Source organism: Annulohypoxylon maeteangense (genome assembly GCF_022496945.1).
Source record: "Annulohypoxylon maeteangense strain CBS 123835 unplaced genomic scaffold GGS22scaffold_4, whole genome shotgun sequence".
In the NCBI taxonomy this organism is placed as follows: Eukaryota; Fungi; Ascomycota; class Sordariomycetes; order Xylariales; family Hypoxylaceae; genus Annulohypoxylon; species Annulohypoxylon maeteangense.
In genome coordinates this window covers 1,951,400-1,977,402 of record NW_025953251.1, presented here as the reverse complement: position 1 = coordinate 1,977,402, position 26,003 = coordinate 1,951,400, and the positions used below count along the sequence as shown (strand labels likewise).

The 26,003-nt window shown below is 48.0% G+C and overlaps 6 protein-coding genes across 6 annotated transcripts; 4 read left to right on the top strand and 2 right to left on the bottom strand.

The window, feature by feature from the left end:
* The first annotated feature begins 295 nt into the window (after positions 1–295).
* Positions 296–9,207, top strand: GGS22DRAFT_112142 (putative polyketide synthase). The gene is made up of 5 exons (XM_047957981.1): positions 296–1,108; positions 1,164–1,802; positions 1,917–2,801; positions 2,862–7,775; positions 7,835–9,207. Exons 1-5 carry the CDS (start codon positions 890–892, stop codon positions 9,002–9,004), a joined length of 7,827 nt encoding a protein of 2,608 aa, XP_047821465.1. The 5' UTR covers positions 296–889; the 3' UTR covers positions 9,005–9,207.
* A 577-nt stretch (positions 9,208–9,784) lies between these two features.
* GGS22DRAFT_112125 (uncharacterized protein) lies at positions 9,785–11,405 on the top strand. Its single transcript, XM_047957980.1, has 2 exons — positions 9,785–10,230; positions 10,293–11,405. Exons 1-2 carry the CDS (start codon positions 9,833–9,835, stop codon positions 11,269–11,271), a joined length of 1,377 nt encoding a protein of 458 aa, XP_047821464.1. The 5' UTR covers positions 9,785–9,832; the 3' UTR covers positions 11,272–11,405.
* Positions 11,406–11,669: 264 nt separating this feature from the next.
* On the top strand, positions 11,670–17,617 carry GGS22DRAFT_198818 (uncharacterized protein; the record flags this gene model as incomplete). Its single annotated transcript, XM_047966188.1, has 4 exons — positions 11,670–13,253; positions 13,304–13,986; positions 14,036–14,114; positions 14,796–17,617. 4 exons carry the CDS (start codon positions 11,670–11,672, stop codon positions 17,544–17,546), a joined length of 5,097 nt encoding a protein of 1,698 aa, XP_047821463.1. The 3' UTR covers positions 17,547–17,617.
* Positions 17,618–20,098: 2,481 nt separating this feature from the next.
* Positions 20,099–21,834, bottom strand: GGS22DRAFT_157657 (Clavaminate synthase-like protein). The gene is made up of 3 exons (XM_047960533.1): positions 21,118–21,834; positions 20,744–21,041; positions 20,099–20,693 (listed from the first exon to the last, which is right to left on the bottom strand). The coding sequence occupies exons 1-3, from the start codon at positions 21,457–21,459 to the stop codon at positions 20,332–20,334; spliced, it is 1,002 nt and encodes a 333-aa protein (XP_047821462.1). The 5' UTR covers positions 21,460–21,834; the 3' UTR covers positions 20,099–20,331.
* Positions 21,835–22,234: 400 nt separating this feature from the next.
* Positions 22,235–23,320, top strand: GGS22DRAFT_157655 (uncharacterized protein). Its single transcript, XM_047960532.1, has one exon. It carries the CDS (start codon positions 22,732–22,734, stop codon positions 23,059–23,061), a length of 330 nt encoding a protein of 109 aa, XP_047821461.1. The 5' UTR covers positions 22,235–22,731; the 3' UTR covers positions 23,062–23,320.
* Positions 23,321–23,496: 176 nt separating this feature from the next.
* Positions 23,497–25,997, bottom strand: GGS22DRAFT_157653 (MFS general substrate transporter). Its single transcript, XM_047960531.1, has one exon. The coding sequence runs from the start codon at positions 25,250–25,252 to the stop codon at positions 23,882–23,884; it is 1,371 nt and encodes a 456-aa protein (XP_047821460.1). The 5' UTR covers positions 25,253–25,997; the 3' UTR covers positions 23,497–23,881.
* Positions 25,998–26,003: the final 6 nt, after the last annotated feature.

Below are 26,003 nucleotides of genomic sequence, written 5' to 3'. Positions count from 1 at the left end.
TGATGCGAAATGACAGAATCCTTTGAGGAGTCGTTGTTGGTCTATCTACCAAGAGACTTGAAAATGTTCAAGGTAAGCGAATAGACTAATCTTTAAGGAAATATGGTATTTTTAAATATTCTACACGCCACTTCATGTACTTATCGAATGATTGGATGGTGGGAATCTGGTTAGTTGCTTAGATTTTAGTTCAGCTTCAAGTGAAAGTAAACGGTGGTACGATTTTAGGGGAAGGACTTGCCAAGCTTTTAAAGTCCTATGACACCCATTGAGGTGTCGTAAGATCTTTAATCAAGCAGGGGTGCCACGCGCCAACAGCCCTGATTTCTACGCAATGTAACATTAGGAAGAACATGGTTATCAGATCCTATCCAGCTTGAACTGTTCCCGGTCCTACATAGGCTATCATTGGCTGAGGGGGCACAGCTGAGGCTACCGATATGATTGGACATACCCCGGAAGTAATCATGACTCCTATCACTTCGAAGCCACGATATACTAACGACATCTGTATACTAGGACTCGAGTAATGTCAGTGGGGAAGAGGGAAGTCGTTTTGATCACGCTAGAAGCAATCCTCTAAACGAGTACCTTCGAAGTACCTGAGGAAAATGATACATTTGCGTAGGCGAATACCATATATCGAAGATGACGGAAAGCGGCGACGAAGAACGAGCAGAACATACGAGATTGAGTTGAGATAACCCCTGGGAAGTTGAAGTCGATATGGGTTACGACGAGATATGGAGACAAACCATATAATCGACGTCGTTCCTGATATCTTTGAAGGAGATGTGAACTTGCTAAGTATGCTTCTAATCTAATTAAACATCCCTATATCACTCAATTTCCCCCACTAGCCCACTCGGCCAACCATTGTATCAACACAATGTCATCTCAAAGAGGCGAGACGCTCAACGCCATCGGCCAAGATGGCCTTCCCCCTATTGCCATCGTTGGTATGGCGTGTAAATTCCCAGGCGGTGCCTCTAACCCGAGCAAGCTCTGGGATATGATTGCTAGGAAGCAGTCTGGACGATGCGAGATTCCTAAGACCCGCATGAACGTCGATGCTTTCTATCACCCAGACCCAGATAGAAATGGAACAGTAAGTCGAAGCAAATATCTTGATAGTTAGAAAGACCACTAAAATTTCTTTGTAGTTCAACATCCGGGCTGCCCATTTCTTGGAGGAAGATATCTCCGCCTTTGACGCGGCATTCTTCTCCATTTCCCCGGCTGAGGCTACCGGGATGGACCCTCAACAGCGGATGATGATGGAATCTGCTTACGAAGCGGTCGAAAATGCCGGTGTCCCAATGGAGGACCTATCCGGATCTAACACCGGCTGTTATGTCGGTTGTTTCTCTCGGGATTACAATGAGATGTTGACTCATGATCCTGAAACATCACCCGTATATGTCTCGACTGGAAACGGAGCTGCTATTCTCTCGAACCGTGTTAGCTACTTTTTCGACCTTAAGGGCCCCAGCCTAACAGTTGATACCGCCTGTAGCAGCAGTCTTGTTGCCCTTCATCTTGCGTGCCAAAGTCTCCGCAGTGGTGAAAGCAAGGCCGCTATCGTTGGAGGCACCAACCTTATATTCAACCCAGATGTTATGATAGCTATGTCTAATGTCCACTTTTTAGGGGCCGATGCCAAGTGTCATACATACGATGCTAGCGCAAATGGATATTCTCGTGGAGAGGGAATAGCTGCCATTTACATCAAACCTTTAGAGGATGCTATTAGGGACAATGATACTATTCGCGCAGTTATAAGAGGAACAGCCTGTAACCAGGTAAGTCAAGATGCTATTGATTACAAGAAGCCGCTTAAAGGTGGCCTGCCTTTTAATGCGCTATCAAGAAACATTTTGGATAAAGACTAGTGACTAACTTGTGGGTGCATGTAGGATGGGAGAACTGCCGGCATAATGCTTCCGTCTCGGGAAGCACAGGAGTCTTTAATTCGATCCGCTTATAAGAACGCCAAATGTGACCCAGCTACCGTTGGCTACTTTGAAGCCCATGGCACAGGCACACCTGCTGGCGACCCTCTTGAAGCTGGCGCTATCGGGTCGACATTAGGTCAGCATCGTGGTTTAGGAGACGAGAACCGTCTCTATGTCGGCAGCGTTAAGACCAATATCGGACATCTTGAAGGTGCTAGTGGATTAGCAGGCATTATCAAGACTGTTGTAGCCTTAGAAAAAGGCTTGATCCCACCAAATCTTTACTTCGAGAAAGGGAATGAGGCCATTGACTTCGAAGGCTGGCATATTCGCGTGCCTACGGAATTAACGCCATGGCCAACGCACGGCATAAGAAGGGCCAGTATTAATTCGTTTGGTTTCGGTGGAACGAATGCGCATGTCATCCTTGACGACGCTTACCATTACCTAAAGGCGCGAGCTTTGAGAGCGTCACACTGCACCTCGATCCTACCTCATCATCCGGAGCACTCGCCCCTTTCTGATCTTGATACACCGGGTTGGAGTTCCGGCTACGTGTCAGCTGAAAGTGACGAATTCTTCGACGCCGGCGCAGGGGGTAACCAATATAGAATCTTCGCATGGTCAACTCATGAAGAGGGTATCGCCAAGGACAGCGCCGCAGCTTATGCAACAGAGCTAAGGAATCGGAAAGACGTGATTGAGAGTCGGTTCCTTGCTGATCTTTCCTACACTTTGTGTCAAAGACGTTCTCGTATGGCGTTGAAGTTCTTCATTGTTGCAAATTCTCTTGATGACTTGGCTACCAAACTCGAGAATACCCGCCAGAAACCAATCCGTTCAAATGTGAGTTTATTCCTAATTCTTTTAACCGTGAAAGATGGTTTCTAATATGATATGAAATAGGCTCGTCAGGCACCTCGCGTAGCCTTCGTGTTCACTGGTCAAGGCGCGCAGTGGTGGGGCATGGGGCGGGAGCTTCTTCAGATGTACCCTGTGTACAAGAAGTCAATTTTATCTGCCGATGATGCTCTAAAGTCATTTGGATGCAAATGGTCTTTAGTGGAAGAGCTCTCGAAGGACAAGAACACATCCCGAATCAACGACCCCGAGATCAGCCAGCCTGTCTGCACAGCCGTCCAACTTTCCCTTGTTAATCTGTTAGCTGACTGGGACGTGCTGCCTCACAAAGTCATTGGCCATTCTAGTGGCGAGATTGCGGCAGCGTATGCAGCTGGCAAGCTCACCTTTAATTCAGCTTTGAAGGTAGCTTTCTTCAGGGGTCTCGTTTCAAGCCACGTACAACAAGATGGAGCTATGTTAGCATGCGGACTTTCCAAAGAAGATGCGGAAGAGCGGTTTGCACTTCTCGATCCTTCACTCGGGAGGATTGTCGTAGCTTGTGTCAACAGCCCATCCAATGTCACACTTTCTGGCGATGTGGCTTCTATTGAGCAAATGGAGCAAATACTCCAGGACGAGAAGATCTTCGCGAGAACGCTGAAAGTCAAGACAGCCTATCACTCCCATCACATGCTTGAGGTCGCCGACGAATATCTTCAACACCTCACAGATCTCAAAGCTCCTGAAGACAACACTCATTTCACTGGTGAGATGATCTCTACTGTCACTTGCACTCCAGTGACAGGCGCGGAACTTGACGCCAAATATTGGGTTGATAACATGCTTTCACCTGTTCTATTCTCGGAAGGCATGCAACTACTCTGCAGCCAGAAATCAAACACCAAAGGCCGATCGAAGAAACTTCGTACTACCGATTCTGTCAATATTCTCCTCGAAATCGGTCCACACTCTGCTCTCGCCGGGCCTATCAAGCAGATACTTGCCTCTGATGACCTCCAAAAAAGTTCCATCGCCTATCATTCTGCTCTCGTCCGAGATAGAGATGCTTGTCTGACAACCTTGGAGGCTACAGCATCTCTTTGGGCCCGTGGAGTGTCTGCCAAGCTAGAAAAGGCCAATCGACCTGTCCAGAGTGGTCCTCGCCCGCAGGTTTTGGTAGACTTGCCCTCATACCCTTGGAACCATAGCAAGCAGTTTTGGGCTGAATCACGTCTCAGCTCTAACTACCGCTTCCGCCCCACACCTCGAAACGATTTCATCGGTGCCCCTGTAGCCGACTGGAACCCCGCTGAGCCCCGATGGCGCAACTTCATTCGGGTATCCGAGCAACCGTGGGTGAAAGACCATCAAGTTCAAGGGTCTATCATTTACCCAGCTGCTGGATACATATCTATGGCGCTAGAGGCTGCGAAGCAAATGGTTCCTGCTTCGGATGTCGGAAGAGTTCTTGGATACACCATCACGGAGATGCTTATCACTAGGGCGTTGGTGGTGCCACAAACCGAACTTGGCGTCGAGGTGATTTTCCAAGCTAGACCCTTCAATTCTAGCAGTAAATCATCTTCAGATATCTGGAAAGAGTTCCGCGTTTTTTCTTACTCGTCTACTGGGCCAAACGAGCATTGCCGAGGTCTTCTATCAATTAATTATACTCAGCCGAGTAGCGAGGTGGACGCAGATAGGGAATCTAGAGAGGCTCTGTCCCGATACGACCATGAGTTTGAATACTCTAAGAACTTCTGCAAAACCTCTGCTACGCCAGACAAGGTATATGAAGACTTGTCCAAAGCAGGTCTTGAGTATGGCACAACATTCCGCAATTTAGTAGAGATCTCCTACGGGCCTGGAAAGGCATTGGGAAAGCTTGCGATACCCGACACCAAGTCCATTATGCCGTGCGAGTACGAGTACGATCACCTTGTTCACCCGGCTACCCTCGATACGTTCTTACAAATCTTGTTCCCGGCCCTGACTCACGCCGCGGCGAATGTTAAGGAACCCTACATGCCAACATTTATTCAAGAAATGCATGTTTCAAGCGATATCTCTAGTAATCCTGGCCATGAATTCGAGGTGATCTCCGAGGCAGCATTTGTTGGATTCCGAGAAGCTACTGCTAGCATTGTCGTCCGGGACCAGCAGGGAGAAACCCCCAAAGTTAGGATTCAAGGCGTCAAATGCACAGCACTAACATCCACCAATTCGGCAGATGGGGGCCAGAACGAAGAAGTAAAGCAGCTGTGTTTTGATGTTGAGTGGGAGCCAGATCTTGATCTTCTCTCTAAACCCGAGACTGAAGCCGTGCTTACAGCAACTGGAGTGGAAGATACGCCCTCTGAGTATATCGCGACCTTGGAAATGGTCGCATCATACTTCTATACTCAAGCCCTAGAAGAGGTTTCAGAAGAGCAAGTTGTTCATCCGCATCACCAGAAATTCTTCCGCTACATGCAGCACCATCGCGAACAAGTACTCGCGGGCGCAATTGAGCATCAGACTCCAGAATGGTTACAATTCAACTCTCCAGCTATGAAAGCGAAGATGGAGAAGCTCATTTCGAAGATCGAGGGGACCGACTACGAGGGTCAGCTTCTATGTCGCATGGGTAGAAGTTTATCTCGCATTTTGAAAAATGAGGTTGACCCTCTTGCGATGATGCTCGAGAATGAGCTCCTCTATAACTACTACGCTAACTCCCTTGGAATTGCGACTTCATATGCTCATCTACAGAAGTATATCTCGATGCTTTCGCATAAGGATCCCAGCCTTAAGTACCTCGAGATAGGCGCTGGGACAGGAGGCGCTACAGTACCGATCCTTAACGCATTAGGTGGTGGAAACGGCACATACCCTCGATTTGAGTCATACACATACACTGATATCTCATCCGGCTTTTTCGAAAAGGCAGAACAGAAATTCAGCGATTGGCATGGTCTTATTGATTATCGCAAGCTGAATATAGAGCAAGACCTTCCTGCCCAAGGTTTTAAAGAAGATGAGAAGTTTGATGTCATCATCGCGTTCAATGTTCTGCATGCGACGACAAACATGAACCAGACCATTTCCAACGTGCGAAAATTGTTAAAGACGGGCGGAAAGCTACTTCTTCTTGAAATTACCCATGTACTCAATCGAGTCTTCCTTCCCTTTGGCAATCTTCCCGGCTGGTGGATGTCTGAGGAATCATTCCGACAATGGGGTCCGACGATGACGGAAGACACATGGGTATCTATCTTGAAAGGCAACGGATTCGGCGAGCTAAAGTCGAGCACCCCGGATCACCAAAACCCACGGGACCAGACGGGAAGACTGATGGTTGCTGAGGCTATTGATTCTAATCTTCAACAAAATGCGCCCGCGGAAATTCTGCCTTCTATTATCATCGCGACATTGTACGGTGTTGGTGAAGACCGAGTAGTCGCTGATGCCTTGCAGGAAAGACTCCAGAGCATGAAAGTTCCGGTAACTACCAAGTCTTATACACAATTGACGACAGAAGACTTGGTAAACAATGCATGCATCTGTGTCGCAGAAATTGGACAACCTTTATTGAAGGACATCAGCCCTAATGACCTTGAAATCCTGAAGTCTATTCTGCACCAGGCCAAAGGTCTATTCTGGCTGACCCAAGGCGCAACTCAGAACTCGGCGCACCCAGAATACGCTCTGATTCACGGTCTTGCAAGAACGCTCCGAGCGGAGCATGAGGGCTTTCCGCTTGTAACATTCGACTTCGATGCCAAGCACCCACTTTCTTGGGAACAGCGCATCGATATATTCATGCCAGTCATACAGAGGACTTTCTCCGAAGAAACCTTGGGAGATTGCGAATATTCTGAGAGGGATGGTCTAGTTTATATCAAACGCTGTATCGCTGCCCCTGAGCTAAATGACAGAATCGCGGTAGTGGGGCAGACGGCCACATCTACCCGGGAATTGGAACCTTTCAACCAACCAGGAAGGCCGCTTACCTTGGCGATTGCCACACCCGGTCTTCTGGACACGCTATGTTTTGTTGATGACCCGGAGGCCTTAGCACCACTGTCATCTGACTATGTTAAGATCGATGTCCGCGCGACTGGACTGAACTTCCGCGACATCATGGTCTGTATGGGCCAACTGGTCGACGACTTCCTTGGATGCGAATGCAGCGGTATTGTCACCGAGGTCGGTGCAGAGGTATCGCATCTCAAAGTAGGTGATAGAGTATGCACATGGACTCTCGGAGCTTACTGCAGCTCCCTGAAAAATCCTGCCAAGCTTGTTCAGCCCATTCCTGACGATATGGACTTCACGGTCGCGGCCTCGTTGCCGATCGTTTATTGCACCGCATACTATGGCTTGGTTGACCAGGCAAGAATCCAGAAGGGAGAGAAGGTGCTCATACACGCAGCCGCCGGTGGTGTGGGTCAAGCCGCTGTTATGCTCTGCCAGCTATACGGGGCAGAAATCTTCATCACCGTTGGCACAAAGGAGAAAAAGGAGCATATGATGACAACGTACGGGATCCCTGAGGACCATATCTTTTCCAGTCGTAACCTCAATTTTGCCGACGGCATTAAGAGGTTTACGAAAGGCAAAGGCGTCGATATTATTCTCAACTGTCTCTCTGGAGAGGCCTTGAAAGCAAGTTGGTCGGTGATTGCGCCATTCGGACGATTCATCGAGATTGGTAAGAAGGACATCGAGGATAACACTCGTCTCGGAATGGCACCGTTTATCAAGAACGTCGCGTTTTCGTCTGTGGACTTGACTGTCATTTTTAGGCAGAGGAAGGATCTCGGCGCCCGCCTTCTTTCCGAGGTGATGGAACTTCTTAGACATGGAAGTATCGGCCAAGTCTCTCCCATCACGTTGTTCCCATTTTCCAAGATCGAAGAAGCTTTTAGATACATGCAGGCTGGAAAGCATATGGGCAAGATTGTCCTTACTCCTTGCGAGGATGATATTGTGCCGGTAAGTCACCCCGTTATCCTCAATTTTAATAAACATCAATTTCTAACAATTATTTACAGGTCGCAGCGAGGACGGGCTCCAAGTATAGAGTTGTGCCCGATGCTTCTTACTTGATTGTAGGAGGATTTGGTGGACTTGGACGAAGCCTTTCTCGTCGCTTGGTATCCCAAGGGGCTAAGAACCTAATCTTTGTGTCACGGTCTGGAGACGGAAGCCCAGAGGCGAAGTCCTTAGTAGATGAGCTCCAAAGCTCCGGTGTCACAGTGGAAGTTCTAGCTGTCGATATCACTAGTGGTGATAGGCTTAAAGCGAGCTTAGACGAAACATTGAAGACGATGCCGCCAATTCGCGGTATCATTCAAGCGGCAATGGTTCTAGAAGACCGCATTTTCGTCAACATGACTCACGAAACGTTTACCAAAGTTATTCGACCAAAGGTTCAAGGTTCATGGAATCTCCACGAGGCGACAATTGACCAACCTCTCGACTTCTTCATCATGCTTGCTAGTGCCGCCGGTATGGTCGGCGACACATCTCAAGGAAACTATGCCGCCGCAAACGCGTTCCAAGACTCCCTTGCGCACTATCGCGTCTCCCGCGGCCTACCCGCAACCGTCATCGACCTCGGCATGGTCAAATCAGTCGGGTACGTAGCCGAGAACGAGGGCGCAGCCGAACGCAACCTCGCGCGGTGGGGCTTCCTACAGATCGAAGAAGAGGAGTTCCTCGCAATGATCGACATCGCGATGGAAAGCGACAAAGAGCAGCGCAGGTGCCAGATCGTCACGGGTGTCGGCACGCAAGCCGACTTCGACCGCAGCCAAGGCGACGTACCCCACTGGTTCCGTGACCCCGTTTTCTCGCACCTGCACAACATGCGCGCGCGCCACATCGACACCACCGCCCAGTCCGGCCCCTCGCTCGCTCAGCAGTTGAAAGAAACGGTGTCGGTCTCCGCGGCTGCCGCCATCGTGCTCGACGCGCTCATGAAGAAGTTGTCGAAGTCGCTGATGATTGCGCTCGAGGACATCGATGCCGCGAGCCCGACTTCGGTGTACGGCGTCGACTCGCTGGTCGCGGTCGAGGTGCGCAATTGGCTGCTCAGAGAGGTCAAGGCCGATGTGCCTGTTTTCGAGATCTTGCAGGCTTCTTCGCTGCAGCTTCTTGGGTTCAAGATTGCGGAGAAGAGTAGTCTTGTGAGCGAAAACGCCGTGAAGGGGGATGAGTAATAGGTAATGGTCCACTTGGGTGGGTTTGTGTTGGGGCTTTTGTATTGTATGTGTATTAGTGTAGGTACCTGGGTAGGTTGGGACCTGTTGGAAAAGGGGTAGCGGTTATTTTCATTTCTCATTTGGTCATCACACGGTTATAGATAGCCACGCATTAGGGTTTCTACAACCTATTCTCTAATATATACTAGATTCCTAGTTAATCTATGTGTATGAAGATATTGTCCTTTTCTCTAGTAGGCAAGTAGATGCGTATACACTGGTACCAGGCTGACTGGTGGATCTCGCAAGTTACCTACCTACCTACCTTCTTCTCTTGGCTTTGTTCCCGGGGTCTTTTATCTGGTAGAGTAGGTACCTAGGTAGGTATCTAGGTAGGGAGGAGGTTGCGTTCATCGATAATATTCTTTATAATACCTAGCTAATGGCATGGTCCAGTGCCATGCCAAGGAATTTTGGTATTGACGTTCATTTTTGATCCTGTCCCGAAAGGATTTCATTTCCCTTGAGAGGTGTAATCTTTAGGTATGAAAGAAAAGGATAGTGTCATACTCTAATTATATTATCGTACCTAGGTGGGTATTCTTGAAAGAAATCGCCTACATGATTTCTTTATGTACAGGTCTCTCGACGGATGCAGATAGCTCCCATAATCGTTCTTTCATCGGTCACAATGTGTAGGTATTTGCGGTGTCATATCTAAGGTAGGTACCGAATAAAAGGATAGCTCAGATATAATTACGACAAGATAACTGATTGAACAAGTTATCTAATTATCACTTTCAAAAAATAAATCGTCAATTAGCACTTTCAAATTTCATTGTCACCATGATATCGTGTTCAAGGAACGGCAACAAACGCGAACATGGATGTCTAGGAGTCTTCCTCCCAAACGAGTACGGTAAAAATGCTGCCGAATCCAGAGCTCGCCAGGCCGAGCATACCATGGGTTCTGGCTTCTTGCTTATGAAAGTATTCAGTAAGCGGGTTTACGTTGTCCAGTCCCTTAAAGATAAAAGATTATATCTAGTTAAAAGGTTCGAGCACTCGGACAATCCTGTATTCCCTTGGCAATACTCCGGTGATCAGCCACCCGAATTCAGAATATCGACTGGAACTAGACATCAGTGTGAAGTCACATTGTCAGGCTCTTGCTTTAACAGTCTAGAAACACATTACACTTACGAGAATGTGCCAAATGAACGTGTCTATGAGTTGTATTTCGAGTAAGGTTTACCGAATACTTATGGCTTCTTAAATTGTAGGCTGCAGCTAATTATGGGTATAGGTATTTAAACGGGGGTAGCCTCGAGAGTTTAAGAGATAGATATTACGAGAGAGAGGCGAGAATTCCAGAGTCATTCATTTGGCATGTCGCTCGGACTCTATGCGAAGCCATTCGCAGGTTACGTACAACTCCAACACACGTCCCAGGTATACCAAGCCTTACCGCCCCTGCGCAGCGGCCTGTCGTTTACCATCGAAATATTAGTATGAAAAATATAATGCTCGATTACCGGAATTCTACCTATGGAGGGAATCCTTTTGTAGAACATAAATACAATGTGCTCCCCCGTGTAATTTTATGCGATTTTGGACAGGCGGCGGTTCAGGGAGACGACGAGACCAAATTACCAAAGTTCAATCTGTTCCCAGAGGAGCAGAGACTAAACTATTGGGAGGATAGTTATGCGATAGGCTGCGTCCTACGTAGCTTATGCATGACACATATTCCGTTTCCCCAGGATAGTCGCCAACCACCTATTCCTGGTCAAACGAAAGACGAAACTGAAAGATGGCAGCACCGCCCGGATAGTAGGCGTCTCGACGACGTCAATGCATACCCAGTTGGAACACCTTACTCAGATGATCTCATGAACATGCTGAAGAATTTCGAATGGGACGATCAAGAGAATCGTAACATCGCCGACCAAGGGTGTAGAAACGCATGCGCACCTGACCTAAACTTCATAATTAACACCCTGGAGCCTCGGGCGGTGGCGGCGGTGGATGCACTTCAATTCGAACACACTCCTCTGGGCAGATACTACGACCCACGCGACGTTTCTTGGACTAGGCCTTGGGCGCCGATGCCATTCATTTGTAACTTGTTCAATATGGATAGGTCTCACCGCCGTATTTATAAGTCGACTCGCAGAGAGGACTATAGAATATGTGGTTTGGATTATAGTCTGCCAGATTGGGACCGGATAGATCAAGAATTTCTAGGACCATCAACGCAGCCGCCACCTAGAGATGGCTACTAGGATAGTTAGATTTACTTCTCTTCGTTGTTTGTTGTATGAGATAGCAGTTTAGGTGGTTGATGACTTTTTAAGATTCCCAGTCTTGTATATAGCGAATGAACTAAGTATAAAACGATAACTAGGTAATAATGGTTGTCTTTCTTCGGTTTAGAAACTTGAAACTTCGTAGAGTGGTCTACTATGTAATACGTATTGAGCGGGGCGGGAACTCCATCTAATCTAATTGGTCACTTAATGACCCACAGTATGTACCTAGATATCGAGATTCTGGCCAATGGTCTTACACTATTAGGTGGATCCCTACTTCACCGCCCGGCATAAAAATAAATTCAATATCGAAGTTTTCTCTTCAATTGAATTTCGTCCCGCACCAAGTTCAAGCTACGACTCAGCTTAATATGGCTTCCAAGCGCAAGGTCGACGATTTCATCTACACCCTTTCCGACAATGAAGAGCTTCCTAATGAGGAAGAAGAGATACCCGAGCCGAACCCACCAAAAAAGAAGGCCAAGAAGAGTAAGAAATCTGCCCGCTTAGAAGAGGAAGAAAATGGTATATGGGGCAAGAAAGATGAGGACGATGGAGCTATCGACTCCGATTTCGAATTCGCCGAAAATGTCACTACCGATTTCAGAACAGAGGATTTCGAGGGCTGGGGTTTCGATGGCGCAAAAAAGGGCATGGACCGAAATACTCAAAAGAGAGTCGTCGACGTCGATGAGATCGTACGAAGACGGAGGGGTAATATAGATGATGGCGCGCAAGCGAATAATAAGAAAGAAGAGGCAGTCAATGGCGTTAGCGACGTTGATGGAGAAGAGGATGGGGATATCGAATTTGATGACGAGGATGACGAAGTCTTAGCTGCAGATGGTTTTGGTATGGGTGCTGCTTCGGATGAAGAGTCTGGTGATGATGCAGCGGAGGCTGAATCGGATCGGGACGAAGGCGATGAAGGAGATGAAGGCGATGCTTCCGATAACGATTCTGTCGCGACGCCAGTTGGTCATCCCGACGATGCTGTCGAATCGGACGATACGGACGACGAGGAAGATCCCGAGGAAGCTGCAAAGAGAGCTGCTTTCTTCGCCCCCGAAGAGAAAAAGTCGATAGGAAATCAGAAGGGAAAGTCATCTTTCCAAAATATGTCTCTCTCACGACCCATTCTGCGCGGCCTCAATTCCGTTGGCTTCAACGAACCCACCCCGATTCAAGCGAAAACAATACCACTCGCATTAGAGGGCAAAGATTTGGTCGGTGGCGCTGTCACAGGATCTGGAAAAACTGCCGCGTTCGTCGTCCCCATCCTAGAGCGGTTACTTTACAGGCCGAACAAAATCCCTACAAGTCGCGTTGTTATCTTGACCCCTACCCGAGAACTTGCTATCCAGTGTCACGCTGTCGCCACTAAGCTCGCGAGCCACACGGATATCAAGTTCTGTCTGGCAGTAGGTGGGTTGAGTTTGAAAGTCCAGGAGGCGGAGTTACGTCTAAGGCCCGATGTTGTTATCGCGACCCCGGGTCGATTTATCGATCACATGCGTAATTCGGCGAGTTTTTCGACGGATACAGTGGAAATTCTGGTTCTTGATGAGGCCGACCGAATGTTAGAGGACGGTTTTGCAGACGAGTTAAACGAAATCCTTACTACTTTGCCCAAGTCTCGACAGACGATGCTATTCTCGGCCACTATGACTTCCTCCGTCGACCGACTCATCCGCGCCGGTCTGAATAAACCGGTCAGAGTAATGGTGGACTCTCAGCGGAAAACAAACGACAAGCTCGAGCAAAAGTTCGTTAGGCTAAGACCAGGCCGAGAAGAGAAAAGGATGGGCTACCTCATCCACATTTGCAAAACGATGCACACTGAACGGGTCATCATATTCTTTAGACAAAAGAAAGAAGCGCATCGTGCTCGGATCATTTTTGCCTTGTTCAATCTATCTTGTGCCGAATTACACGGAAGTATGAACCAAGCTCAGGTCAGTCGCCTTAAAATGTAGCGGAGTGTCTAGTTTCTAACCGATTGCAGCGTATATCTAGTGTCGAGTCTTTCCGTGACGGCAAGGTCTCATTCTTGCTTGCTACGGACCTAGCTTCACGTGGTCTTGATATCAAGGGAGTAGATACCGTTATCAACTACGAGGGTCCCCAAACTGTCGAGATCTACGTTCACCGTGTGGGACGTACCGCTCGAGCGGGGCGGTCGGGTGTCGCCATCACGCTCGCCGCAGAACCTGATCGCAAAGTAGTCAAAGCAGCGGTGAAAGCAGGAAAGGCGCAAGGAGCTAAGATTAGTAGTTTGATTATCGATCCGGCCGACGGCGATAAATGGCAGGACAAGATCGATGAGATGGCAGATGAAATAGAGGCTATTGCCAAGGAAGAAAAAGAAGAGAAGCAATTGGCGCAGGTGGAGATGGAAATCAAGAAGGGCGAGAATATGGTTATTCACGAAGACGAGATCAAGTCACGGCCGAAGCGGACGTGGTTTGAAACTCAGCACGATAAGAAAAAGGCCAAGGATGCTGGTAGGACGGAGCTGAACGGACTAAAGGAATCGTTGAAGAGAAAAGGCAACGGCAAGCTTAGCAATAAGGATAAGAAGAAGCTAGACGCGAAGTCGGTTCGGACCGAAGGCATGTGGAAGAAGGGCTCTGCCGAGAGATCGGGTAAGGGTGCCGTTCTCAATTTCAAGAACGACAAGAAGAAAAAGTCCAAGAGTACCGGGAGGGTCAAGAAGAGACAGATCTGGTGATAATAGTAATGAACCGAAACTCGTCGTCGGTGACAAAACTTATAATCTCCCCAATATTAGGTACCTTGGCCAAAACAGGTCATCTGTGAAGCTGATATACTATCTCATGACTGGTGAGGATAAATGATGAATTGTCTCGAGAACAATATGAAGCTCCGAGCTGAACGACGATGTAGTATTAATTGGTAGTACGAAGTATTACGGTACAGAGTATTTATGCAGTACCCGGGTAGTACGGAGTGTTACCCCTGGATGTAAGGCAGGAACAGGGATCTGGCGGTCTAGATAGGCTGTAGAATTCAGAACACTGAATCCTTAGCTGATGTCACCAGTGCGCAGCCCCCACCAAAGTTGGCCTGAACCTGGACCTTCCACCTTCCCCAGATGAGACTTGACAGCACAAGCACCAACTTTTTTTTCAATCGCGATGGACACAACTAAGTCATCTGATAGAATCTTGTGTATCGCAAGTGCCTTCTTTAACCAGGACCCCTTAATTTTATATGCCATGTGTTAATTTTATTGGTCATTGCTCAATTCTCTCTTCTCACTCGTCTTCTCATCTTTTAAAGACATGAGCCACCTGGCTGAATTTCTATCACGTTGTGATCGTCATAAGCAGCGAGGCTGTAACCTCGTTTATATACCTGCTTAGGTACCCATCTATCTACCTACCTGCCTTACCACCTACCTACATTTATCTCAATCCTCTAAAGTGGCTCCTCCTCGTCGATTCCTACCACTTCGACCACATCCCCATCATAAGCGATCGCTCCTACAATACTTATTCCCGCATAGTCTACGCGAACGGTACCGCGAGCGCATCCTTGGCTTTCACCTCGATACACTTCCCTACTACAAGCACCGCATCCAGAGTCGCGTATATCGTTTTATCCTCGACAGCCAGCGCCGTCGCCGTGAGCAGTCGCGTCTCGTCGACCACGCGCGACGGCTGCTTCTGGGGTTACCGCCACCTGGCAATAAACGTGCGAAGGATGGATCTAGAACTACGACGGGTAAGATGAGTTACATGCCTGAAAATGGCGTGGGTAGCGGAAATTACGGTGTCGAAGGCGGACGCGAAAGGGGCGCGAGGAGAAAGAAGCTCGCGGCAATGGCGGGCAGCATGTATAGAGCTACCACAACAGCTGTGAATGAGATTAGGGAGTCATATAACCAGACAAGATCAAGAGAGTTCGATACGCCAAATATCACAATTCCCGGATCCTTCCCTGATGTGGCTTTCGTAACAAAGGGGAACGAGCAGATGGTTCTATTTCCGACGTATGCGAAGAGGCATGTCAAGACCCAACCGAGACAGTTTGAAAATCCAGGAGGACCACCCCCTACCTCGACTGTGGGCATGAATGAACAGGAATACTGGAGGAATGAGTGGTCACGACACGAGGACGAGAAGGCGATCGTAGACGTCGATGTTCGAGGCTGGATATACAACCCCCACAGAGGCCCAATGACGCGGACTAATAGATTATGGATCGGGTTGGCAAGACAATTGAGCGGTATACCAGTTCCAAGGGCTCAGCAGCCCGACCCATCACCTACTCCAGAGCCTTCGTTGGGAAGGTTGCACCAAAAGCACGAGGAGGAACGTGAGCAAGAGAGTATCGCACGAGAAGCAAGGGAAATCGAGCGCAGAGGTAAAGCTGAAGAAGAAGCTGCACAGAGAGGGAAGTACAGCGAACGTCCGAGGGATGAGAGTTCCGATGTCGAAGGAAGCAGACGGCGCCTACGCCAACAATCGCAAAATGGTAGTCGATCACCTCCATCAGCGCCAACGTCTCCTATTCTCAGAGGACGTACAAACACAACAGCAGGATCCGAGCTTACAGAAGCTGAACTCGCCGTTGCGAATGCGAACCTAATGGCTCGAATAGCTCCATTTTTGACAACGCCATTAGTTCAACTACCCATTACATTATTCTTCTACAATGAGTCGCAAGTTCAATCGCGCACTGTTACGACTAATGATGCGGGTCATTTCTCAACCAGAGTACCTCTCGACTTCGTACCAACGCACGTGCGCGTATTCGTGAACGAGGATATCTCCTGCGAAGAGCCTGTGCAGATCATCGAGCCGAAGGGCGTCAGCCTAATCAGTGATATCGATGACACGATCAAACAGTCCAATATCGCGCTGGGCACCAAGGAAGTTTTCCGGAACACATTTGCGCGTGAGTTGCGTGATCTAACTATCGATGGTGTTCGCGATTGGTATGGCGCGCTACATGACCTCGGCGTACGCGTTCATTACTGCTCAAATAGTCCATGGCAACTATACCCGGTTCTAGCCACATTCTTCAAATTAGCAGGCCTTCCGCCAGGGTCGCTACACCTCAAGCAGTACACCGGCGTACTTCAGGGAATCTTCGAGCCCGTAGCTGAGCGCAAGAAGGGCACGTTAGAAAGAATCATGAGGGATTTTCCGGAACGGAAGTTTCTGTTGGTCGGCGATAGCGGCGAGGCGGATCTCGAAGTATATACCGAGCTAGCAGTTGCAAATCCGGGGAGGATTGTTGCAATTTTTATTCGCGATGTTACAACGCCCGAACAGACAGGTTATTTTGACTCTGGGATCAATCGGAAGTTTTCCGAATTAAATATTGGCAAAAGCGATGACCCGCCCCGAAGACCCCCGTTGCCGCCCCGAATAACAACCACACCAAAACCCTCTAACGAGCCTGATACGGGCGACCTGATTGATCTTTCAGAAGACCCACCACTAGAACCGCTCCGTAAAGTCAAGTCGGACTCAAAGGTAGTGGCTAAGCCTGTAAAACCTACAGATCTGTTGGCGCGCAAGCCACCGCCACCAAAACCGGCGAAGCCGAGCTCACTGCAGAGCACGTCGGCTGTTCCTGTGCTTACGAACAGCAGTAATAGAGATGCGCTCAATAAGAAACCCCCGCCGCCAGCACCGCGGAAAACTAGCCAGCCAACAACCAGTAAATCAATGACGCCGAGCCCACTAGCGCAAATGCAGAGATCGGTTGATCAGACAAGCGCAAACGAGAAGATGGCATTAGTAAAGACCCGGACTAACGGCCAAACCACTAACAACTCCAACTCCAACTTAGGCTCGTCGAAAAACATCTTGCTCCCTCCCCCACCTCCACCCCCACCCCGGCGCAAAGCCACGTCGTCCGGTTCTACGACGGCTAGATCGAGCCCCAGCCCCCGTCTCGCGGCGGCCAATAACAGCTTCGGCCTGAACAGGAGGCGGACGGAAGGGTCCGATGCAGAATTCGAGGCGCTGCCGCTTGCCGCTAGCGGCACATTTTCTACCACTGGCGGCGGTAGTAGCAGTACTGGGAGCCTAACCCCTCCAGCCGCCGCGGTGAACAAGAAGTTGGATATGTGGCGCCGCAGGCTGCAGCGCGCGCAGGAGACGCTGGAGAGGCAGGGCGTTAAGCTTTATACGTGGCGCCGCGGGGAGGAGGTGGTGGATGAGGCAGTGGGGATTGTGAAGGGTTGTTTGAGGGAGATGGGTGCGAGGTAGGGATGGTGGGGGTTTGTATATTTACTTGTGTGTAAGTATCTAAGTAAGTATAAACGTGGCGGCATAAGGGACAGGGCTATAAATAAGACAGGTCGTCGGTCAAGAAAGATAGGTACATACAATATGGCGTATTACTGCGATTTAGCATAGATGGGATAGGGGTTTGCTGCTCCATCTTAGATTATATAGACGCCTTTTAGGTGTCTTGATGAATATGTACATCATTGAGATATTTTATGAATTTTATAAATTTTATGATATGTATTTAGATTAGGGATATGAGGTCATGTATCACCTTAGTTCGTGTTATTGATAAATTCGTAGATTCGGCATGTCCGTGTTGTCACCTACCTATCTGAAGATTGACAGCTGCTTCAACTGATAATTATTCATAAGGCACTTTTTACAAACAATTAGTACGTGTATTGTATGCCATAGTAGAATATTCCGGATATTCCGGAAGATATTGTAAGTTTACAGCCTCCCGGGATTTTTAACCATATCCGGTGAACATGATAGATGAAAACAATACATTTCAAGGTTGTCATTAGTAACTACCTAGGTAGGTGTATACTAATTGGAACATGAGCCCTGAATATTATAGGGCTGTGTTCTTAGAAGTAAAGTACATCAGGTCAAACATATCATTTATAGGTACTGAAATGTGCAACTATCTTCCCCCAAGGCACATATATAAGTTCGTACCCACTACATAGGTACCTACGGGATATTTGGAGTCTTTAGAGATGATTTAATCAGGTAAATAAAATTTCATGATGTATACATTTACTAACATTGGTCGTATCTTTCTTCCTTACCGAATTTTGCTTTTCGGGACCATCCAGGAGACCGGTGTAGCTAGTACACAGTGGTATTTATGATTTGTCATTATGAACAGGGGAGAGCGAACCTACGCTTCTATGCCGGTTGAAATGACTTACATATGTGTTTGTGGCGTTTTATCACGTAAAACTCGCTACATTCCTTAAAATAGGTACGCTGTTTAAAAAGCCGGTTACACGAAACGTTCGGACCTTTGGTTTGGTGGCAATGTAGATCATCAATGTACTTAACTTAGAGAGACTTGAGTACCTAGTATCTCTCAAAATGAAGAGTCTCGTCTCTTCACTTAACCGTGGTAAACTATTGTGTGTGCTTAGATGTCAGAGATGAAACAGGGTCCGTGTAGATTATATAACCAGGAGAGGGGAAACAGAAAGGGGCTGACCTCGTCCAACGGTACGCTAAAACAAACACTCACGAGCTAAGAACCGGTTACCGGAGTCGGTACCTAAGGATCTAGTAGATTCATTACTTGGGTCGGTTTATGGATTACCGGGTCTCGTTTCCTTACCGCCACGTGCCGTCCGCGATCAAGGTCTGTCCCTGAAATCTCATGCATGCAATGAGATGGAGGTACGGGTAGCTGCCTACATGCAGTCTGTTACCACCGATACGACGAAGGGCATACATGAGCCAGCTAGCCACGTGGAGGGTGTGTGAATAAAGGGACGATCTTGTGTGAGTACTTGGAAGTACTTCAAGGCCCGAATACCTGGGAACTAGTAAAACCCGTCTGGACGGGGGATGGAAGCCAACGTCCTCACTGCAAGTTTAAAGTTGACTGCATACAGATCCGATCTGGTGTACTACGGTTCCCGGATAGGTAGGTAGGTTGGTACCTTATATAAATAGACGTATGCTTACCCATCGTTGGGTAATCGCAGTTGACAAACCATTGACTAAGGTCAGATGCTGCCAAGACCTGACATCTGCAGCAAATGTCTTCTCGCAGCTACCTACCAACAACACACTTAGGTAAGCGACGTCAAGTAAAGCTATCCAAAATATAATTCGTGAATATTTATATAGTATAGTCTCCCCCGTAGAGATGATGATTTGTCTAATCTGTAGAAACGCTATCGACTATGGATTGTTGAGTTTAGACTAAGATGTGACCTTTGAGGGAGATGTTGGAGACGCATCGTCACCGATACGTATAAATAGAATAACTGAGGGGCTTTCCATGTTTCGAATATACACGTTAGCCGCTAATATATTAAATAGGTGAATCTAGAGTGGTTCGTGTATTATGTAATACAGGTAGAGGTCGGATTTCCGATGTCTCCATCGGCGAACCTCGGCGGAGGACACGGTCCACTCTTATGTAGAACATATGGAGTCTTCATTTTTTTAATGAAAAGCGTAGAACAATAAACGGCGAGAAGAAAGAATACTATTTTATTGTGTATCTGAAAGTTTGGCATATGAAGACTAAGCGTTGTTAAAACGCTGGCAAGAGACTAAGTTACGGAGTAATATTTGTCATTCATGTGATAGCTTCGTAACAAAGTTGCGAGGTAATAATGAACAAATCGTCAAGTGTCACAGAGAGAAATAAAAGCTGTTAATCGTCGTCAAAAATGCGGAGCAACATAAATTCTATGTCAATGAACATCACCCAACCAAGGGAACTCGTTACTAAAGTAACAAGCTTTCGATAATACCAAAATCATAATATGCAAGTGTTCCAGTAATTTGGCTTCAAAGAATGTTTATCATAGATTTTATTGAGCCGCTTATTTCTAACAACCTAGTTGGTACCTATACAAAAGAGAATTGCGGAAAGAATATGTCCCTGATGAATTATAAACCGGAACAACAATCCTCCCACCAGCAATCTACAACTAGTTACACACTAGCGCTTGCGCGCATAAAGTAAGGGAAAGGGGTAGCTATCTCTCTGTTCCCTTCAAACTTCACTCGATATTTAGTCACAATGAGTCTATTTGAGTGCCTTTCCGGCCTCCGGCATGGTAGCAATGAGACGCTGGCGGATGTGTTCGCCAACAATAGTCTCGACACCAGAGCCGTCGAGGGCCTCACACTTGAGCTTAAGCTGGCCGTTCAAGAACCAAGGGGTAGAGTAACGGTGAGTAGTTCCGGAGGTGATAACCCGGTGGCGGGCGCTGCGGTAGTAGCCAGCGGTCCACTTCTGCATCATGTCACCCATGTTGATAACATAGGTGTTCTCCTTAGGAGGAACGGGGATCCAGGTCTCGGTAGGAGGGTACCAGACCTCAAGACCCTTCGTGTTCATCTCCTGGAGCAGGATGGTGATACCACCGAAGTCGGTGTGGTCACCCACTGAGTCTCGTTAGTTTCAGATGCGAGATAATGATGAAGTGGACACTTACCGCCGAACTGTCGCTCGTCGAGGACCTCCTGGGGAGCATAGTGTAGAAGTCTCATGGGCATAGAGGGGTTGACGGCGAAATCGTCCATGACATCAGGGGGCTGGCCCCAGGCCTTGGGAAGACCACGGGCGAGGAGCTTCAGGAGAACCTTGGACAGCGCAAGCATAGTAGCTTGGTAGTCCATGATAGGAGTTCGGAACTCCTCATCCTTGAGGTTCTTAGGCCATAGGTTGGGGCCGGTCGAGAAGGTACCAGCCTCCGGGTCATCGGCGGGGACTTCATGGCCGATGATAAAGCACTAAATTGACATATTCATATTAGCCAAACAATTCTTGGAAGCCCCTTTTTGAGTGCGCAAGGTATCTTCTACTCACCTCCTTAATGTCAGGAAGAAGACCCTTTTGGTGAGTCTGAATTCCAGGGGGCTCATAGCCACGGAAAGACTTGCCCATGGACTTGCCAATCCAGACATCCATGCGGTCTTCCTGAGGAAGGTCGAAGAATCTCTTAGCGCAGTCCATGATACCCTCGCGCTTCTCCTGGCTCACACCGTGACCGGCGAGATAGAAGAAGCCATAGGTAGTGCAGGCATGTCGTACGGCATCGACTACTGCCTGCTTAGCGTCTTCTGAAGCATTGGGATCAGTGAAGGCGCTGATATCCACAGTTGGGATCGCATCGGGTGCAACTTCGGGGATCTTTTCGATGCTGCCCATTTTGTTCCCTATTTTGACTGATGTTCTATAACTTCTAAATAGATTCGTAATGTCGTTAGATCTTCTACTTACGCTGAAAACTCTGTGATCTTCTGCGACAAAAGGGATTTCATGAAGATAATTTGACTTATTCTTATTACAATCACGATCCGCTGACTAACATAGGAGTTGTCCGACGTAAGAGGAGGATTCTATCATAGAAAGCATGATACCAGCACAGTGGTTCGACACGTTACAAGAGAAACTCCAGGTACAACTGCGCCTTTAGCCACGGCTTCGTAAGATGGCCTTACTGCTTTACATAGTGTTCTAGAAACTCCAAGCCGACTTTCCTTATCAAGAGAAGGTGTGTTTACGTCTTACGAACTTGCTGTTGTGTACCCAGACATTACGGTAGCTAGAATTGAGAGAAGAGTGGGAATTCGTTACTCCGTGCTGACTAGTAAAGCAATACTTAGTTACACAGCGCTGTTATGTGTCAGCTATTTTGGCTGATAGGCAGAGAAACTCCGTACCGAGCCCACTAAATCACCATTGGTACGCAGCCCAAGGGTGCTTTTTTAACTATACCAAAATCATAATTCTTATCTCCGACCCAACATTCCACACCGAATGTGTCCCTCGGTGGGAATGTGGCGATGGGGTAGGAATTTACCTAGGTAAACATGGTTCGCCAGGAAAGGAGGTAAGATTCGTGTCATGGTGGTGCGACGGCAAGCTATATGCGAAAATGGAGTTAAGGACAGTGTGACACCATAAACACACTGATTCATATCAGATCGATCTCTTGATCGGCTATCTTGATGCCGAGTTGGAATAGTTGACGCGACGCGGAGTGCGGACAAAGGACTTAATCAGGCTATAACAGCCTATGGCTCAGTCCTTCGGGTAGAACACCCGGGAGACATCACATCGGCCTACGGAAAACACTCCGAGCCACGCATATCTTACAATTCTCCATTTCCACTGCTGAAACGGGGAAAGTACTAGCGACGATGAGCTTAAGTACGTAATAGAGGGTATGATGTCAACTATCTTTAGCAATATAGTACGGGCTGTTGCCCAGTTGAATCTTCTGTAATTCTAGAGTAAGCATCCCTTGGTAGAAGCCATTTCACGACACTCCCGATCAACGACTTAACAAACTAGAACTTAGGTATCTTATTGGTACCTAATTGTTTACATCTCCAAGGCGACGGAACTCACGATCCATACATCTCATAATCCCCTATTCTATAATACAAACAACAATACCTCAACCCTACCTCCATCATGTCGCAATTAAACGACTTCCTCGTCAGAATCCCTGACAGACCCGACGTCCTATCAACCCGTGTTAGCAACGTCCAAGCACACATGGCCGGCCTTAAGGGATTGGTTGAATCAGGAACTATCGTCATGTCGGGGCCGACCCTAGCAGAACACCCCAAAACCGCCGACGCGGGTCTAGCCATCAACGGTAGCGCGTGGTTAGTACGCGCGAACACGGAGGCAGATGTTCGCGCTATAGTCGCAAACGATATTTATGCTAAGATCGGTGTATGGGACCTTGAGAACGTTACCGTTACCCCGTTTAAGTGCGCTGTGAGGAAGCCTCTATAAGCGAGGATATCGTGTTGACATTCACCTGCGGGACTGGGTCGTATCTTGTTTGGGTTTAGGTTTTGTGGAATTAAGGGGGTTCTTATCTGTGGGTATTGGATTTATGGCTTTGGGTCTACCTGCATAGAGAAATGCGAGATGGTTTTAAGCGAGGGCCTCACGATGTGTAACCCACTTTAGGATTTGCTTCATCTACGCTACACAAACTTACATATAACATTATATACCTACATATGGCTAAAATTTGTATCTATCTCGGCGTCATTATGGATCTTGGCGTGGTGTGTGAATATCATGCTACGTTGCCGTTGAATTGAGTCGTTTGCAAATGCAGTGTAGTGCGATTTGTTATTATGCTCCCATGATACAAGAATAGCTTCACAGCTATCGCAGGAGCAGAGGATTCGAGCTTTGAACTCTAGGATAGCATTGAGGTTATGGTTAAAGGTTCGCATTAGTGGGGTATAATAATTAGATCGCTAATGGATATTGTAAAGTCTACTATGATGCAACGAATGTCTAGGTAAAGAAACGAAGTTTGCTATGCCTTATAACCATTTTCAATCTCAAATCGCCAGCTCCTCTCGTATGCAAGGCGCGTACGGCCGAAGCCTTCAAGCCTAACTAGAGCTCCAATCCCCAAATTTTTGCCTGATATCCTACGGTGCCCAAACTTATGTACCAATCGCGAGAATACCCGGCTCACTCTGCCTTCTATACAATGGTACCATGCAATTTTCCTTCAGTCTCGAAGAACCCTTGATTAGGTCCCGCATATGCAATGCGAATGTGTCGTTAGGGAGTAGCTTGTGCGATACGATTACGCCTTGATGTTCAATGCGAAGCCGGAACGGTACACCCTCAATGCCGAGTACAAAAAACCGGAGAGGGTAGCTACACCTCCACCGAATCCCCATAGACCATACCAGTTTAGCGGCTTCACGTTTCCGAGAATAGCACCAGCTATCGGGCCACCAGCCAGTAGACCTAGGGCAATGATACCGAAACCCATACCTATTCTAGTTCCGAGCTTCGACTTATCCTGAGTCAGGGGGAAGAAGCAGACCGGAGGCATAGCGATGAACACGCCGCTAAAGAAACCAACGAGGACCGCGATGGCAATCACCGCTCCCCTGGTGTGAGCTGCCATTAAGCAGAGCATCAGAATACCGGTGATGAGCGAGCAAGGCGCGACAACGTTGAACGGGCCAATCTTGTCGGACAAGGCATTGGGGAGAATTCGGCCGAAACAAGATGCGGCGTTGAAGATAGGGACCATGTAGAAGGAGAGCGCCTCGTCAGTAAGTCCTTGCTCCTGAGGATAAAAGGAGATGTAGAAAATGAGAATGCTCAGTCCCATGAATCCAATGAAAGTAGTGAGAGTAAAGAACATGTAAGGGACATCTCGGAACGCGGTCCAGTCGATCAGAGATCTGGCTTTCGGGGCCTTGAATCTCATCTTCATAATACTGATGGGGATGAGAAGGGTCGCTAAGGCAATGAAGCCCATGATACGGACCGACCAGGCGTACCCAACCTTGTCTAAGAGCTGGTACAAGACGATGGGGTAGATAACACCGCCGACGGAGGAACCTGCTGATGCCAGACCAACTGCCAGACCGAGCTTGGTGCTGAAGTAGGTAGGGAGAATGGAGACGCAAGGCACGAATAGCATACCGGCTCCCAGCCCAACACAAAGACCCTGAGCTAGAACCACCTCCCAATATTGTGTGCAAAGACTCAACATCATGTGTCCGAACACGATGCCGAAACTGCCAAGAATCAATAGATGTCTTAAGTATCCTCTGTCGTAGATAGGACCGGCGAAGACACCACCGAGCAGCACCATGAACGATTGGATAGATCCGATCCACGAGATATCCGAGGATGACCTCTCGAACATCGCGCCTCCCTCATAGTACGTCTGGAAGACACCGAAGGCGTTCAGAATACCCCAGGTGTTGAAGAATAGCATGAAGCCGCCGAGCACATGGAGCCAGGCGACGAGACCACCATTGGGTGGCGGTGGAGGACCCGTCCGGGGAGGCTCCGGGGCCGCGGGCGCTGCGGGGGATGCATTTGCATTTTCGACATCAACCTTCTCGCTCGTGGCTACGAAACTGCTATTGGAGATTGTGACGTCCTCCGAGTCACTCGCGGGCGGCTGTTGATGCTCTGGTTGGTGGACCATGGTGTCGGCCTTGTTGTTGATGTATGTTTGCGATACAGGTGCGATTGTCGGGATTTACCTGTGGATTGGTTGACAAGGGGCAAATAGGCAAGGAGGGAAGGTTGTAGGAAAATTAGATGCGTGTCTACCCAGCAACTATGTATTGGGCAGGCTCGGAGTTGCGAGTGTATGTCCGGTCGGATGAAGGTGTTTAGCTTCTATGATCGAGTTTCTTTTCTACTCCCTTTCTACTAGGGAGGGTGACCGGCGTGTATAAAGACGTCAATTATGCACTCAGCGTAACTGTTACTCGTGTTAAGTAACAAGATTCGACGAATGAGTCTACTCTTCTATATCGAAGGGATCATCATGCGTGTTGTCCGTAAAAGGTGCGGCAGAACGAATATATTATTGGAAATGGAAAAGTTGTGTGTGTAATCAGATGCAATATCAATGCTTAGGACTCCTCGCCAACCTTTACATTTTTACAGGGCTCTAGTGGTTCACCGTATGGATTACCTACATGAATGTTTTCGTCGGTATTCCGTTGGCATTCTTTGTCCCTGCCGTCGCGATCTAGGCGACGGTAGCGTAAGATCAAGCAGCCTGGGCGCCCCATAGCTGGAGGCAGGTTTGGAGGGATAACTGAAACGACTTCCAATTGTTAACTTGTGTACTTGATAAGAATTTTCATCTCTTGCCATTGTCATATTGAAAATTTGATCTTGGAAGTATTTTTGATCGAATTTGGTAAGTAAAACAGTTGAAGCTA

Excerpts from the sequence above, each read along its gene's own strand:
- GGS22DRAFT_157655 (XM_047960532.1), top strand. The coding sequence starts at position 22,732 with ATGTCGCAATTAAACGACTTCCTCGTCAGAATCCCTGACAGACCCGAC.
- GGS22DRAFT_157657 (XM_047960533.1), bottom strand. The coding sequence starts at position 21,459 with ATGGGCAGCATCGAAAAGATCCCCGAAGTTGCACCCGATGCGATCCCA. Across the intron at positions 21,042-21,117 it reads TTCTTCCTGACATTAAGGAG|TGCTTTATCATCGGCCATGA; the intron begins GTGAGTAGAAGA and ends ATGTCAATTTAG. Across the intron at positions 20,694-20,743 it reads CGACGAGCGACAGTTCGGCG|TGGGTGACCACACCGACTTC; the intron begins GTAAGTGTCCAC and ends AACGAGACTCAG.
- GGS22DRAFT_112142 (XM_047957981.1), top strand. The coding sequence starts at position 890 with ATGTCATCTCAAAGAGGCGAGACGCTCAACGCCATCGGCCAAGATGGC. Across the intron at positions 1,109-1,163 it reads ACCCAGATAGAAATGGAACA|TTCAACATCCGGGCTGCCCA; the intron begins GTAAGTCGAAGC and ends ATTTCTTTGTAG. Across the intron at positions 1,803-1,916 it reads GAGGAACAGCCTGTAACCAG|GATGGGAGAACTGCCGGCAT; the intron begins GTAAGTCAAGAT and ends GGGTGCATGTAG.
- GGS22DRAFT_112125 (XM_047957980.1), top strand. The coding sequence starts at position 9,833 with ATGATATCGTGTTCAAGGAACGGCAACAAACGCGAACATGGATGTCTA. Across the intron at positions 10,231-10,292 it reads GTCTATGAGTTGTATTTCGA|GTATTTAAACGGGGGTAGCC; the intron begins GTAAGGTTTACC and ends TTATGGGTATAG.
- GGS22DRAFT_157653 (XM_047960531.1), bottom strand. The coding sequence starts at position 25,252 with ATGGTCCACCAACCAGAGCATCAACAGCCGCCCGCGAGTGACTCGGAG.